This window comes from Larimichthys crocea, chromosome XV, assembly GCF_000972845.2.
Source record: "Larimichthys crocea isolate SSNF chromosome XV, L_crocea_2.0, whole genome shotgun sequence".
NCBI lineage: Eukaryota > Metazoa > Chordata > Actinopteri > Sciaenidae > Larimichthys > Larimichthys crocea.
In genome coordinates this window covers 23,897,735-23,912,546 of record NC_040025.1, presented here as the reverse complement: position 1 = coordinate 23,912,546, position 14,812 = coordinate 23,897,735, and the positions used below count along the sequence as shown (strand labels likewise).

The window sequence follows — 14,812 nt, the reverse complement described above, 5'->3', positions numbered from 1 at the left end:
ATGAAGATCCAATTCAATTCAATTTTATTTATACAGTGCCAAATCAAAACAGATCCTCTGATTTAAGTCCTGCCTAGTTCTGGAGCACTTTAAATCTAGATTCAGATTGTAATTTCTGATAAATGAACACATGCTGATACGTTTGCATATCATATTTACATGACACTTCCTGTCAAAACATTTCTCTGTGTGCTTTGATTTCTTTTGTAGAGACATCGGAGCATGTGTTGTTTTACACCAGAGAAACTGTGTATTGTAACTCTATCATGACTCATGGACACACATACTCACTGACCTGTGTGACTCATCACCACAGCAGTGTTTTGAAGATGTTCTGCCTCTTAAAGCCTCTAATCTCATCTGTTGATTTATGGTGCTTTAAATTACTGTGCACTCATTGAGTTACCTGAATTCAGTTACCTGAATGAGTGCTCACTGCTTCTCGTGTCACATTGCCCCTGCTGTCTCACTCAGTCTGGACTTTCTTGTCATTTGTCTTTCCTCTCTCCCTGTATTTAAAATGACAAGTTCTTCTGAGGACACTTTTACAAAGTTGGGTCATTTTGAAGTCTTTTCATGTTTTTGCCTGTCAGCCAACTCATTTCATCTTTGTCAGTGTCTTCTCACTGTCTGTGCTGGGATGTGTGTGTTCACCCAAAGAGCTGGGGTGAGCTAATCTTGGTGGTGCAGGAAACACATTTCAGGGCCTTGACCAAAACAACTGGACAGGAAAAGGGGTTCTAATCTGAGCTGATGGGAAGGACAACATCACGGGCTGAAACAGCAACAAACAGCAGAGAGGTGGTTCCCATCTGAAAAGATCTGATTGGCTGTTTCTTTCATTTATTTGTATGTGTTGGATCACTCAGCTCCCCTGACCTTGTAGATGAGCTCACCAAAGTGTACATCACAAAGATTTTCCTACTTGTTCCTGTCATGGATTCATGAAGTGGATTCTAAGAGCACAGAGCCTTCTGTTTCATATTCTTTTTATTGAATGAGTGCAGAAAAAATCTTCTATCCACTCCTTCTATCCACTGTCTGATGGTGGATGCTCTTTGACCTCTTATATGACTGATAACCTCTTGAGTAGTTGTGAATGGTTTCATTCTGGTTTTGTGACTTAAAGTGTTTGTTTCTGGTGTTCATTCACTCTCCTTATTGTTTCACTGAAAGACTGCAAATGTTAAACCATTGAACACTTTAAGATCTTTGCTGGTACTGGTACGACTACACCGGGACAGAGAGCAGGAGTTGAGTGGTGACAGCTGTGAGGAACACATCAGTAAAACAGCATGAACCCCAGAAAGTTCAAGAGAGATGATTCACATCCAAAGACCACTGTTGTACAGGGACACTCCACATTTGGGTTATGTAGTGACAATGACATCATCTCTTTGACAACTGACCAAACTCTCTCTGATGATGAAGATCATGAGATGATGATAACTCTCCAGGAAGAACAATGTTACCATGGAGTCAGTCAGTTAACAGTAAGTCTGTGCTACACCTCATTCATTCTTTCGATTCAATCTTGCTGTTTACAGTTTGATGACTCTACTACATAAAAGAGTCCTGCGTCCTCTGCTGGAGTGGAAATATATACATGAATATGTTAATTCATTACCTGTTCCTCCTGTTCTTTCTGTGAGTAAAGTGAAGTGAGGGGAGTGAAATTGGACGATGGCTTAGATATCCGCAGGAAGGTGCTTATTCCCTAAATCGCTGTTATTAAAGCTTCAATCAGAAAGAGAGAAGGATCGGGATGGGGAGTCCAGACAAGCCTGGGCATGAGGGAGAGAGAGAAGGATAGAGAGAGAGACACACAGAGAGAGAGAGAGAGAGAGAGAGAGAGAGAGAGAAAGAGATAGAGAGAGAGAGACAAAGAAAGAGAGAGAAAGAGAGAGACAGACAGAAAAGAAAAAATTATAAAAAGAATGAAGAGAGGAAGGAGTAAATAAAGAGATTCTAGATAATGATGGTGCTGTTTGGCCACTGCATATTTATCGCAGTGAATGTTGGAGATTCATGCCTATAAAATAACTGTTTAGCTGACATTGAGATCCATAAAGAGTGAGGGAAAGAGATAGAGAGGAATGCAGAACTGATGAAGCAAAGAGGTGTGTAAAATGGAAGGAGAGATAAGAAAGCTTTCTGAAGGTGGAGATGTGGAGAAAGATATAAAGGGAGAACAATCTGTGGGCTGAGGGGAGCAGAGAGAACAATACACATCTTTATTCACTACGTGAAGATATGCAATATAGACTGCATTGGATTAGGAGAGGGATTCTAACCGTTTCATGACTGACTGATGACAGAAAACATTGTTTTCTACCTTAAAATGCACTTCCTTTTTCAAACTTTTTTCTTTCACTCTTTTGTGCGTCGCTTTCTTTTGTCGTGGGACTTTTCTTCTCTCTGTATGTTTCTCTAAGAGCAGAGGAAGGGAGTAGAGGAAAAGGCCCCGGGGCCCCTTCTTTGTTTTCATGCTTTTTATGGGAAACAAATGATGTGAGTAAAGCACTGCACAGAGCAAAACAATCATTTGGCTGTGAACAGTCATTATCACACATTTGCCTGTTATTTACAGTGTGAAAAGATGACAGCAGCAACATTTATGTGCTCTGATGAAACTGTTGACTGAAGCTGCTCTGTGAAACTATTTTATGTAGAAATCACAACATGGCTTTGCAGCAGAGAGGAGTGTCTCATCCTCAAACTACAGATTCAGCTATCAGCTCTATTTTTTTTAATGTATTTTTCTTTTACATCATATGCTTTGGGGAGGAGTAATATGTAAGGATTGGCCACCTGTTGAATTCATAGTCCACCAGAAACTTAAACTAAAGTTACTGCTAACTGCTGCTAACTGTAACTGCTGTTAGTTCGCTCAGTTAGCTGTGCAGCTAGTGGTCCTGTTAGCTGACTCTGCTGGACTGTGAGTTGGAACAGCCAACAGTCATATGTTGTTGTTTGAACCACTAATACAGGAGCTTTGGACCACTGAGAGGAGGTGGGAGACAGCAGAGAATGCTAGCAGGGTGCAGTACTGGAACAGGCACCAGAACTGGAACCAAGATGGCAAATACAGCCAAAGACAAGGACCAAACACATAGACTGATAACATGAAGCACAGTACAGCGGTGATTTACAGTGGCTTCAACCAGGATTCTGACTACCACTACTACTAAGACACGGTGGGTTCAGGCAGGTGTAGAAGGGGAATAAGTGGGGAAGGAGCCAAAGCCGGCAAGGAAACCAGCTCTGTGGTGTCGGACAAAGGGCAGACTGGGCACTACACTGCCTACCTATAGCAACTTGCAGTTAAAGTCTGTGTAAAGGTAATTCCAAGACTTCTTTCAAAATACATAAAATATGTTGAAAATAGTTGCTGAAGACATGTGAAAAGACTTTGAACAATATATTAGTGAAATGTGGAGTTAAAGGTTCAACACGCTGAGGCCACCCTGAGCATACCCCTGCACCTCTAGCAGAGAGATAGAGATGAATTCATCTCACTCAGAGTGTTTCAAAGTTAGTCATGTCATTTTCTGAACTCATCTGACATGTTTCAGTCGCTTCAAAATGGCTGCTTGACTGCTGCCACGAGTGGGCGTGGCTTCATCGCTTTCAACAGACACGCCCCCACAGTCCTGGCGCTGAGAATTCATTTTTACCTGATTTTGACACCTAATTTCATAAACTTGTCAATATTTTTAATTATTCAAATTTGGCTAAATGGTTAATAACACTTTCTTCTTTGGTCTGACAAACTCAGAACTCATATTTATTCTTACTTTACACTGACTTAAAATGGACCAAAGCAAATACATTCAAGTTATCACAGAGCTGGGAAAGAGATAGGAATGAACTACATACCATACAAAACACACTCACACCCTCCTGTTATCTCCTATTGTCATGTGAGCCTTCAGGAGAGTCAGATTTAAGCTGTGAATTGAGCATGAAGCTCTGAGTACAGTCGGGTTCTTCTGCTGTATCTCTTTCATCTCAAAGGAATTGGACTAATTCCCTGAAGAGATTGGAGGAGGTGTGGGCAAAATCCCCACAGACGCCTCAAAAAAGATGCCTCCTGTTTGATAAACAGCTCAACCGAGTTTCTGAATCTACAGGAGACTCTCGTGTAAACACTGGCTCATCGTCTCAAAGTGGAACTGCAACAAGAGAGGATATCTCTCTGACACATTATAGATGCATAAATAACTAGAATGGATGAAATGCAGGTACGATATGATTTTACTGATGGACAACAACAGGCACTTGGGGGAACAATTGGAGCTGGGGATCAAACTACCAACCTAAAGTTTGTGTGTAAGTCTCAGATTTATTAGAATGAGCATTACTAAAACCAGCCACATCACACTTAAGACATTAATCCTGAATGATAAAATAACTGCAGTAGTTTGTATACTTTCTACTCAGCTTCGTTGGTTTGCCATACTGTATAATCCTGATTCTCCTTTCACCTCTCTTGTCTCCAACAACAGATGTGCTAATGAATAGGGTGGACTTTCTTTTTTCCATATATCTGGTTTTGGAGCTTGATACTTGATAGAGAGGTATTTACTGTAACATGTATTGTGTAAATGTGATGCTGACACACAGAATGGTTGACTTTGTTATCAGAGGAAACAGGAGACAAAGGCCATCTGGAAGGAGGTAGACTAAAAATAGCTTTAAAAAACCCTGTTAAAAATGTCAGACAAGCTTTAAAAACAAACCCTACTTGAAGGTTCATTGTGTTAGATTTAGGACAGAAATGAAATATAATATTCATAACTCTGTTTCTATTTGTGTGTAATCAGCTGAAAATAAGAATCATTATGTTTTTGTTACCTGAGCTGTTCTACAGAGGTCCTCTTCCATGGAGACCACTGTTTCGAACATGTTTCAACAGTGGAACTATCTAGAGCCAGTGTTTGGTTTGTCTGTTTTAGGCTGCTGTAGAAACAAGTCTGACATAGCGGACCAGCGGCGTCAAGGCTCAAAAACAAAATGACTCTTATTTTCAAGTGATTATACACTAATGAAAACACAGTTCTGAATATTTTATTCCATTTCTGCCATATTCTGTAAATATAGCCCCCTAAATCTGACACACTGGACCTTTAAGAAGTATGAAACCATGAAGGAACACAGTTCAGCAATTTGGAGATACATGCTTTCACTGGACATGAAGGGTATGAGAAATTGTAATCTGAAAATGAACTAATAACTAAAGGTGTCAGATGAATGTGGAGTAAAAAGTATAGATGTGACCTGGAGATGTAGCTGTAGATGTAGATGTAGATGGAGTGGAGTATGAAGCATGAAGTGGCATAAAATGAAAATTCTAAGTACAGTACTTGAGTAAATGTAGTTAGTTACATTTCATCACTGCGTGATTGTATTTGTGTGTGCGTGTGTGTGATGAAGCTCAGTACAACAGGAAACCACACAATGGGTGTGTCTGTAGGTTCATCTGCTAACCTTGACCTGTCTTTCTACACTGACATAAAAACACACAGGTGTTCATCATTTGCTAAACACACGTACACACACACATACACAGACTAGCACACAAAATGGAACCTAGGATTGTGTTACAAGCTATTGTGTGTGTTGTGACATATGTTTTCCATGTTTTGCTGCGCCAAACTTTTCAAAGCTCTGTCTCTGAGTTTCCGGGCACCAACAGCTCTTCCTGTTTCATCTCAGGACGGAGAATGTCCTTCCTATTTGCAGCATTTGATATCAGCAATGCATCATAACATAATGTGTATACAATAAACACCGGACAATCAAGTACAGAGGTGTAGGGCTGGGTACCGTTCAATAATACTCAATACGTATGGTACTGGGAAAGAGTGGCAGAATGACACCTATCACTTTCCCTCATCACAAGCCTTATCACACTTGGCCGACTACAATAAGCCCACTACCAACCAACCAGAAAGAAAAAAGAAACTCCTGATGTGCCAGGAGGAACATAATGCTCAATCTACTACCAGGTGCCACAGTATCAGCAGATAAATATTGTCAGTGAAAAGTTTACTGATACATTTAGTATCAAACTTTTTGCAAGTTGCCACATACAGTATGTTAATTAATAACATTTCTCACAACGCAGAGCATTACATTTCCTTCTAAACACATTCACTGTTATAAGTTAGTTCTATATAAATATGACATTTTATTGTGTAAATTTTATATTGTGCAGGTAATATTTCCAGGTTTTGATTTATTGATGTGAAAGAAAGATTACAGCAGGACGTCAACAGTAACCTGTTTATTTAAAGGTCCAGTGTGTGATTTTAGAGGGCTCTATTTACATAATATGGCAGAACTGGAATATAATAATATGCATGTATCTATTGTTTGATAATAGTGTATAATTGCCTCAAAATAGAAACAGTTTTTGTTACCTTTTATAACTACTCTTTCCAGAGTCTGCCATGTTGAACCACCATTGCAGCAGAGATGTATAATAATGAAGTGGAACCACTTAAGTACTGTACTTAAGTACTAAAATGCAGTATCTGTACTTTTTTGGAGTATTATTTTTTTTCCCCAACTTCCACTTTTACTGCACTACATATTTTTGATGAATTTAATACTTTTACTCCGATCCATTTTTCATGTGCTGAATCGTTACTCGTTAGTGTCCAGCCCAAAAACCAACAGAACAGTCCCGGTCTCACATCAACCTCGCTTGCGCGCTGTACGTCATACACCTGACGCACCCAGGCGCGCACTCTCTCACCTGCTCCCCCGCCCCCTTGCTCTCGCATTCATTCAGACGCATTCACAGACCATGGGAAATCACAGAACTCTACCATGAACATTGTAACACTGTAACATTAGAAGTTGTGCCTTAATAAATATTTGAAATAATATAAACAACAGTACTTGTACTTTTATTTTCAGCACTTGAGTACAAAACATTTTGAATACTTGAGTACTTTCACTTAAGTATGGTGTTTAAAGAACACTTCAACTTCTACTCAAGTCAGTTTTTTGAAATAGCACTTGTACTTCTACGCCACTCTTTTACTCCAGTACTTTATACATCTCTGCATTGCAGTAGCCCAGAACGGACAAACCAAACACTGGCTTTAAATAGGGCATTCTGTTTTTTGTGTGTTTCTCAGCCACCCTAGTTTCTTCTTCATGCTAATAAACAGAGACACACACACACACACACACACACACACACACACACACACACAGTACTACAAAAACCATCTTACCTTCCTGTTTCTTCTTCTCCTGTTTCCATCTGGGTGTGGTCTCAGGACATCCAAGTGTAGAAGACAACCCACCATTTCTTTGGACTGTAGGGGGCTGGGTCACAACTGTTGGGATGGCGTCATGCCGGGTGAAGGAAGCGATCCTCTGTAAGATTGAGCCAACACTATCTCTGGCTTCACCAGCGCCATCCTCCAAAGACTGAATGGCTCTGGAGCTGGAGGGGTTGCGTGGGCTAGGCAGATTGGGGACAACCTCAACAATTTGGGACACAGGGGAAATCTCCATCTGGGGGCTCTGGGCTGTAGAAAGGGGTACTGGGGAGTAACTCATCTCTGGGACAGGAATGGAGCCCTGTGAGGAAGTTGGAGAACATGGGGAGAAAGGCAAAAAGGGATGGTGCAGGGAGAGGGGTGGGGTGTCAGAATAACTGTCAAGGCTGCTGAGAGAGGCTGAAGGGCTGGCTGAGGTGGATGGTGGGTTGGTGTGGTGTTGAAATTCTCCTGTGCTCCTTGGGGGAGGCTTGGGAGGGTTGGGGCTCATGGATCGTCCTTGAGCCTTGAAGGGAGAAGTGGCTGAGCTGTTGCTTACCAAACTGTCCAAATCCAAGGGAAATTTGTTTAGACGTGGAGTCTCTTTGGCCTTGGGGTGCGGAGCTTTGAGAATTTGGGACCCTTGCTGCTGGCAGTGGTTTTTGAAGCCACAGTAGCCCCCCTCCCCAAAGGAAGTGGTGTTATGAAGACGACCATTCCAGTTGGCATTAGCATTGGCATACCTCAGCCCTGGGGACATGCTGCCTCCACCCCTTTGAATACTCACCATTCCTCCTCCACCATCACGAATTTGGAGGTCTAGGCTGGGCATGGAGCCATGGTTCACTCCCCGAGGCTCTGGAACACCCAGCATCATCCCTGGACCTTGGTCCATCTCAGAGTGGAAAACACTTCCATGGGAGGAGAACTTCTTTAGGTTGGGGTTTCTTCCCAAGTTGGCACTTCCCTCTAGGTGCTGTTGAGGGAACTGGGGCTGGGTTCGGTGGTACTCACCTTGAGGTGAAGGACTGGAATATGACCCCAGGGTGAGGGCACCACCTCCAGAGTAATCCAGGCTGGATGTGGAGCTGTGAAGGCTGTCGTTGTCACTGCCTGGTCCAGTCAACATGGAGTAACCATTCGGGTTTAACCTGCTCTGAAAGGATGCAGCTCTGGTTACGGACGAGCCGTTGTTGTGAAAGGCCGGCTTGTTCATGGTTCCTCGATTGAAGGAGAGACTGCTGACAACATTACGGGACTTAAGCACTGGGCTGGGATTGGGACTCTGGCTGATGCGGGAGTGGTGGGCTGTAGGGCCCAGGCTGTTGTTGTTGTTGTTAAAGGCTAATGTAGGGGACTGACCAACTCCTCCCTGCCCCTCACTGGCTTTATTGTGGTTGAGGAAGAAATGGGGGGAAGTAGGAGAAACAGGGGTGGAGACAGAAGAAGCTGTGGAGAAGGATGGTATGTCGTCCACATCTTCAATGTCGAAGGATCTCTTCAATGCTGTAGATTGTAAGAAAAAATATATGTATTATTAATGAATATGTGTATATTTGTTTGTCATAGAGTGATAGATAAGTGACATCCAAAGTGCTCCAGTGTCTACTACATATGAAGTTAACACATCCCCTGTTAACCTGTAGCTACAATTTCCTGCTCACATTGAACACACGGCAGCATGGACTCTCAAATCAACAGACATCTGACATCATTGAGGAAGATGGTGGTCAAATGATGACACTTGTTCCACTTGATGGTGGTACGTGGTCTGTAAACTGTTCTAAACAGGGTAATGGGTAATGATTTTATCATGTGTCTTCTTTTTCACTTTTCCAGATAATTTGAACTAAACTGAGGGTTTGTGTCCAACCTGTCTGAGCATCTGATCAATTATGTTTCTTGACACTGGATCTACTTTTAGTGTTGTAACCATGTTCCTAAATCACTGCATAAAAAATGTGGTGAGTGTAACGTTATTACTACTGATAGAACTGACAACTAGATCGTACTAGTTGTAATAAATTACAGGCCTGCATTGTGAGTCTGGTCATCCATTATTTTTCTTAATTGTTTTTATCTACTATGAAAAAGAAAATTAAATGAAAATATAAAAGCACACAGAGATCAGGTTTGGTTAGCCACTCTACTAATTCACAACCACAGTATCCAGAGTGTTTAACGTTTATAAAACTAAAGCCAGGATGACACGTGACACAGTGTAATGAATGCCATGTGTGGACATATACTCTTCACAGTATGTGAATGTACCCATGTTTCTGCTCAAAAGGTCATATTGAATCTCTCTCTTGGTTTCTGGGTCCTGAATGATCTTAGCGACTTCCCTTTGTTTGGAAACAATGACCCCTTCCTCTGTTGAAAGAAAAAAAGACAACCACTGCAATGTGACACACCATGAGAAGAAGTGAGTGGGTGGATCGCAGGAGGAGGGGTGTATAATTATAGTTCCAAAGTGAAAGCTGATATGTCGTCCAGAGTCATCCACAGCTGCTACCTGCAGCATCTCACCAAATCTGCATCAACTGATACCAATTCATCACAACTGTTCTTTATTTTAAAGCTGCATATTTTAAAGATATTTGGTTTTATCATCATGTCACTTTTTTAAAGTTTATTATATCTATTACACAATACAACACTTTGTTTATTCATTCCAGGATTTTCTGAGGAAATTCAAATAGTTACTATCAAAGTTATGGCTGCAAAACTATGGAAATTAAAATAACTAATAATGTTACTAAAAGCTGTAAGAACACAATTACTTCTCTCCATCATTAGTACATCTGTGGAATCAAAATGAATAGTTATGATACTTATAATATAAAATATCCACTTTTATGGCTGTTTTACAAGCTGTTCAACTGTTTATTTTTAATAGAGTATTCTATACTGCCTGCTGTGTTATAAAGAACTCAGATTTAGTTGATGAGATAGAAATGTTAACTGAGAGAACCGAAGGCCAGAGCTACAAAAATAAAACCTCCTCTGCGAGAAGGACTGCAACACATACAAGTCAGAGCCTTCACAGTTGTTAAGTTGAGGCGAGAGTGAGTGTGTGCATCCATACTGCTCAGCTTAGAGACCTTAGGTGTAATTACAGGACTCCTGATGTCATTTAGACTCAAACACGGTGTCTATGTGTTGCATGACCAGACCAATGACCTCTCAGTGACACATACACAAAGTATTCAGCGAGCGTTGAGCGCCATTGTTAATGCTAACCTTACTGGAGCGTCTTTGTTTACAGAGGTACATTAACCCTTTTTTAATATCACAGATTAGGAATGAATTGAGTAAAGCTGTTTAGAAAACAGTGAAACTAACCGAGGTCTCAAGTCAGAAACAGAGAAAACAGAAAAACAGGCCGGGTTAATTTAATAAAAAGCAAAAAAAAAAAAGCATTTCTGGATATCATTTGACATTATTCTGGCACTTCTTAGATTTCAAAGTTGCTGAATTTGTTTGTTTTTTAGATTATGGGACAGTCTGAGGTGACCCTGGAGAAGTTAAGATGGACATTTGGTGGCACTAACACACCCACAAATACATGACATGCTCATTTGAGCAGGTTGAGAGGCTGAGCAGTTTGTTTCAGCTCTAATGATGAGATAGGTAAATGCATTTTTGATTGGATAAATCTGAAGCCTAGGGTGCTGGAAAACTGTGATGGACAGTTTTTGACAGTAAAGTAAGAATGAATTAATCAGCTAAGCCACCATGACACACCTAACTTGTTTCAGTGACGACCTGAGCAGCTAATGGCTCACAGCCTCTGTAAGCTCCAGGCTACAGGCTTAGGGAGGGGGATTTGTGAGAGAGAGTGTGTGTGGCTTGGCTGGGTTCGTTGAGGCTACAAGTGTGAACCTGCCCTCCATACAAAAGATAAGGAGTCCTGGTATCAGGTAATTGCTGGCACCCTGTCAAACGCTGGGAAATAATTACGGTGGTAGTGGTGCACCCCGTCTCTGCTCTGTTCTGTGTGTGTATGTGTGTGTGCGTGTGTGTGTGTGTGTGTGAGTGTGTGTGTGAGAAAGAGAGAGAGTGTGTGTGTGAGTGTGTGTGCCGTCTACATTTGGCTTGACTCCCTATATTCTTGCAGTTGTGCAGTCTCTAATTCTCTCTTCTTACACAATGCCTTCTCATTCTGATAAAGAGAGATGCTCAAACTCTCTCTCTCTCTCTCTCTCTCTCTCTCTCTCTCACACACACACATATTGACAGAGGTGTGTGTGTGTCAGTGCATGTGATGATGGCTTGTTTCCTGTATAAACATCTTGCATGTGCCCATTCTCCTGCTGTGTACTTCAGCTTCCTCCATTCTGCTGCATGTGTGAGTTTACCAAACTCAGCTGGTTAAACGTCAGTATCAAGCTTTATGATTAAAGAAATTATCAATTGAACTGCTGCAAAATAACAATAATATATGAACCTAACTGCATATCAGAGAAACAATGGTTAAGCATGTTTCTTTCTTTTCTTTTCTTTTTTGCTTTATTTTATGTCTATGAGGCTCTAAGTCAGTGTAGTGGAATTTAATTTTGAAAACTGCTCCAATACCAAACATTCTATGTTTGACTGCTGCAGGCTTAAAAATGGTGTCCGGGGTCTGGTTGGTCTGTGAACCCTAAAGCAACAATGGTTGATATAAGTACCATAAATAGAGAATATTTACTGTAAATATGCAGAGTTCTCTTTCCTGCAGGATGCAATCTGGTAACACTGGTGAAGCACTGGTGTTTAATGTTAACAATTGCTGCACTCATCAGAGTGTAATATATCAATATTACAGTATGGATAGCATGCATGGTGACCAACCTACTGATAGAATTCTCTATTTAGCAGCTGATGTCTGCAGAACAGCAGTAAATGAAAAAGTTATGCCACAGGCTTTTAAGCACTCATGACCGTCATGAGCTCCTGTGCCTCTCACAGTGAACCTCAATCAATCTCCCGGTTAATTTTATTATCAACTAGAGAATTCTGCTGCAGGATTTACCAAATCTGATGCTGCACAAGCAGATAATTCAAAAAAAGTTAGGATTCATATTGAATTCCTATTACCTGACAGGCAAAATTCATGTTCATTATATCATCCATGCAGTCACCAGGGATGAATGCTGAAGGGAGAAAGCACAGAGCTGATTAACAAGGCTTTAATTCAACCTCTTCTCTCTGGTCGCATTTTTCTAAACTGATCTGAAATGACTCATTCACAGTGTTTCAGAATCACACACACACACACACACACACACACACACACACACACACACACACACACACACACACACACACACACACACTGAACCTCTCATTGTGCCGTGTTGGAAAGGTTACGGTAAAGTTTCAGGTCCGTCCTCATCATACTGCGTTTGTGACTTTTACATAAAAGTGACTCAGGCAATAACACTGGCATACAGAATTTCTAATCTAATATACGTAATGAAGTGCATGTCTGAAAGGAGCTAATGTGTCCTCTCGCTCTGAAGTCTGTAAACACTCCACGAATAAGTGAAGAGGCGCAGTTGTTGCAGATTTTGGCGAAGTGCCAGAACCCCAGAAGAAGGAAAACATGGAACAACTGGCCTCCAGTTCAGCTGGTCGGGATCACGTTCCTTCCAAGAAGAAACCGATGCTGTGTGTGTGTGTGTGTGTGTGTGTGTGTGTGTGTGTGTGTTATTAACACCAAATGTTCTTAATACATTATAAAATACGAGATAAATTCTTTCTAATCTTATATTTATTGCACATTGCACACTTCCTGTGACGTTTTTATAAAGGGTTGAAGTTGAATGCTAAAAACATATGGAATGATAAAACTATGAGTAACACTGTTCCTGAACAATAAAAGATAATACTGTGGCAGTAAAGCACAGTGAGGATTAGTTATAGCGAGAACACAAACATCAGATATTTGGACTATTTCCAACCAAATATGAACAGATAGGATCCTAGTAGAATATTTCACAGTTGCAAGTGATCACATGTGAGAACACTTACTCTGGAATTCACAGATCAGGTTATCTAGGGTGATAACAACATTTTTTTTTTCACCCAAAGTTAGAACATTCCTTTAATATCCATTAATCAGAACCTACAGAGCTCTGAAACCTTTCTGATTTTGTTACAACAACCGTTTGTTTGATTTCATTCAATCTCCCAGTTTTACCAGTGCAGCATCGCATGGTCTCTGTTGCATCTGTCGATTCCTCCATAATTCATGATATCTGAGTCAATCTTCTCAGTCAGTGTCTTCTGTCTGTCATTGTAGCTGTCACCCCAGCTCTGTAAAACACATTCATTCATGTCCGACACAGTATATACATTTATGTTGTAGTAGCTGTGGGGAACCAAAATCTCTTCACGTAAGATTTCATATTATTCTGAATCAACTGACAAATGCCAAGAATCGAGTTTAGCAGGTTGTCAACTTCCGCGCCTGGACAATGTACAGGACACACACTAAAACAGAGAAACACACACACACACACACACACACACTAGACATCTAATAGTTCATCTTCAAAAAAAGAGCATAGATTGAATGTAATAATTAACTTTGTATGAGAGAAGAAGAAGCTGTTTGTTATGTCCTCCTCTGTAAGTCGCTTTGGATAAAAGCGTCTGCTAAATGCAATGTAAAGAAAGCTTTGTAACCCATTACCCAAAGACAAGCTAACATTAAAGGAGCACAGATATCCAGAACTAACCAACAAGACCAGCAGAATCACTTCACTAACCTTACTAACCATGGAAAGCTTTTTGGTTAAATAACCTGACCTGGTACAGCAGAAATACAACATTAACACACCTGAGCTGTTTGCTTTGACCAATGAGAATGAACTCTTTCATCACTGATAGAGGGGGGCAGGGGGGGCAGTGAGCACTGGGAGGACGGGAGGGATGTGGACACGCTACAGGGGGATTCTGAGTCTGGGCATGTCCACCATTCAACCCCCCTCGTCTGCACATTCCATACAGGTAGAACTCTCTGACAGACAAGACAGCATGTACATTGACACATGTGAACACACCGTGAACACACAGTGAACACACATACACGTAATGTACAAAAAGTTATGCAAAGTAAAATGTATATTGCGACCAACTGCAGCCACACTTTGCAGCCACAAAATGGTACAGTCATTATTTCTCTCTCTCACACACACACACACACACACACACACACACACACACACACACACACACACACACACACACACACACAAATGACCAAACACATTAAAACAACTTCCACTTACTAAAAGCACATCTGGAAGACACATTCCAAGCAGACGTTTGTAATGTTGTAACACTGAAAATAACACAGTGCCTGAGGACTCATAAACACACACACACACACACACACACACACACACACACACACACACACACACACACACACACACACACACACACACAAGCACCTGTTGCCTGAAAAATATTAGACAGAAGCTGGAGTCTATTAAAGAGACAGTGTGTCTAACATTTAACGGCTTCATTTCTGTTTACAG

General features: G+C 41.1%; 1 protein-coding gene across 1 annotated transcript in view; it reads right to left on the bottom strand.

The window, feature by feature from the left end:
* The window catches only part of septin12 (septin 12), a 59,603-nt gene that overhangs the window by 37,139 nt on the left and 7,652 nt on the right, over positions 1-14,812 (bottom strand). The window contains exon 2 of the mRNA XM_027288283.1: positions 7,251-8,786. Coding sequence (XP_027144084.1) covers positions 7,251-8,786 — 1,536 coding nt within the window. The remainder of the gene's footprint in view (positions 1-7,250; positions 8,787-14,812) is intronic.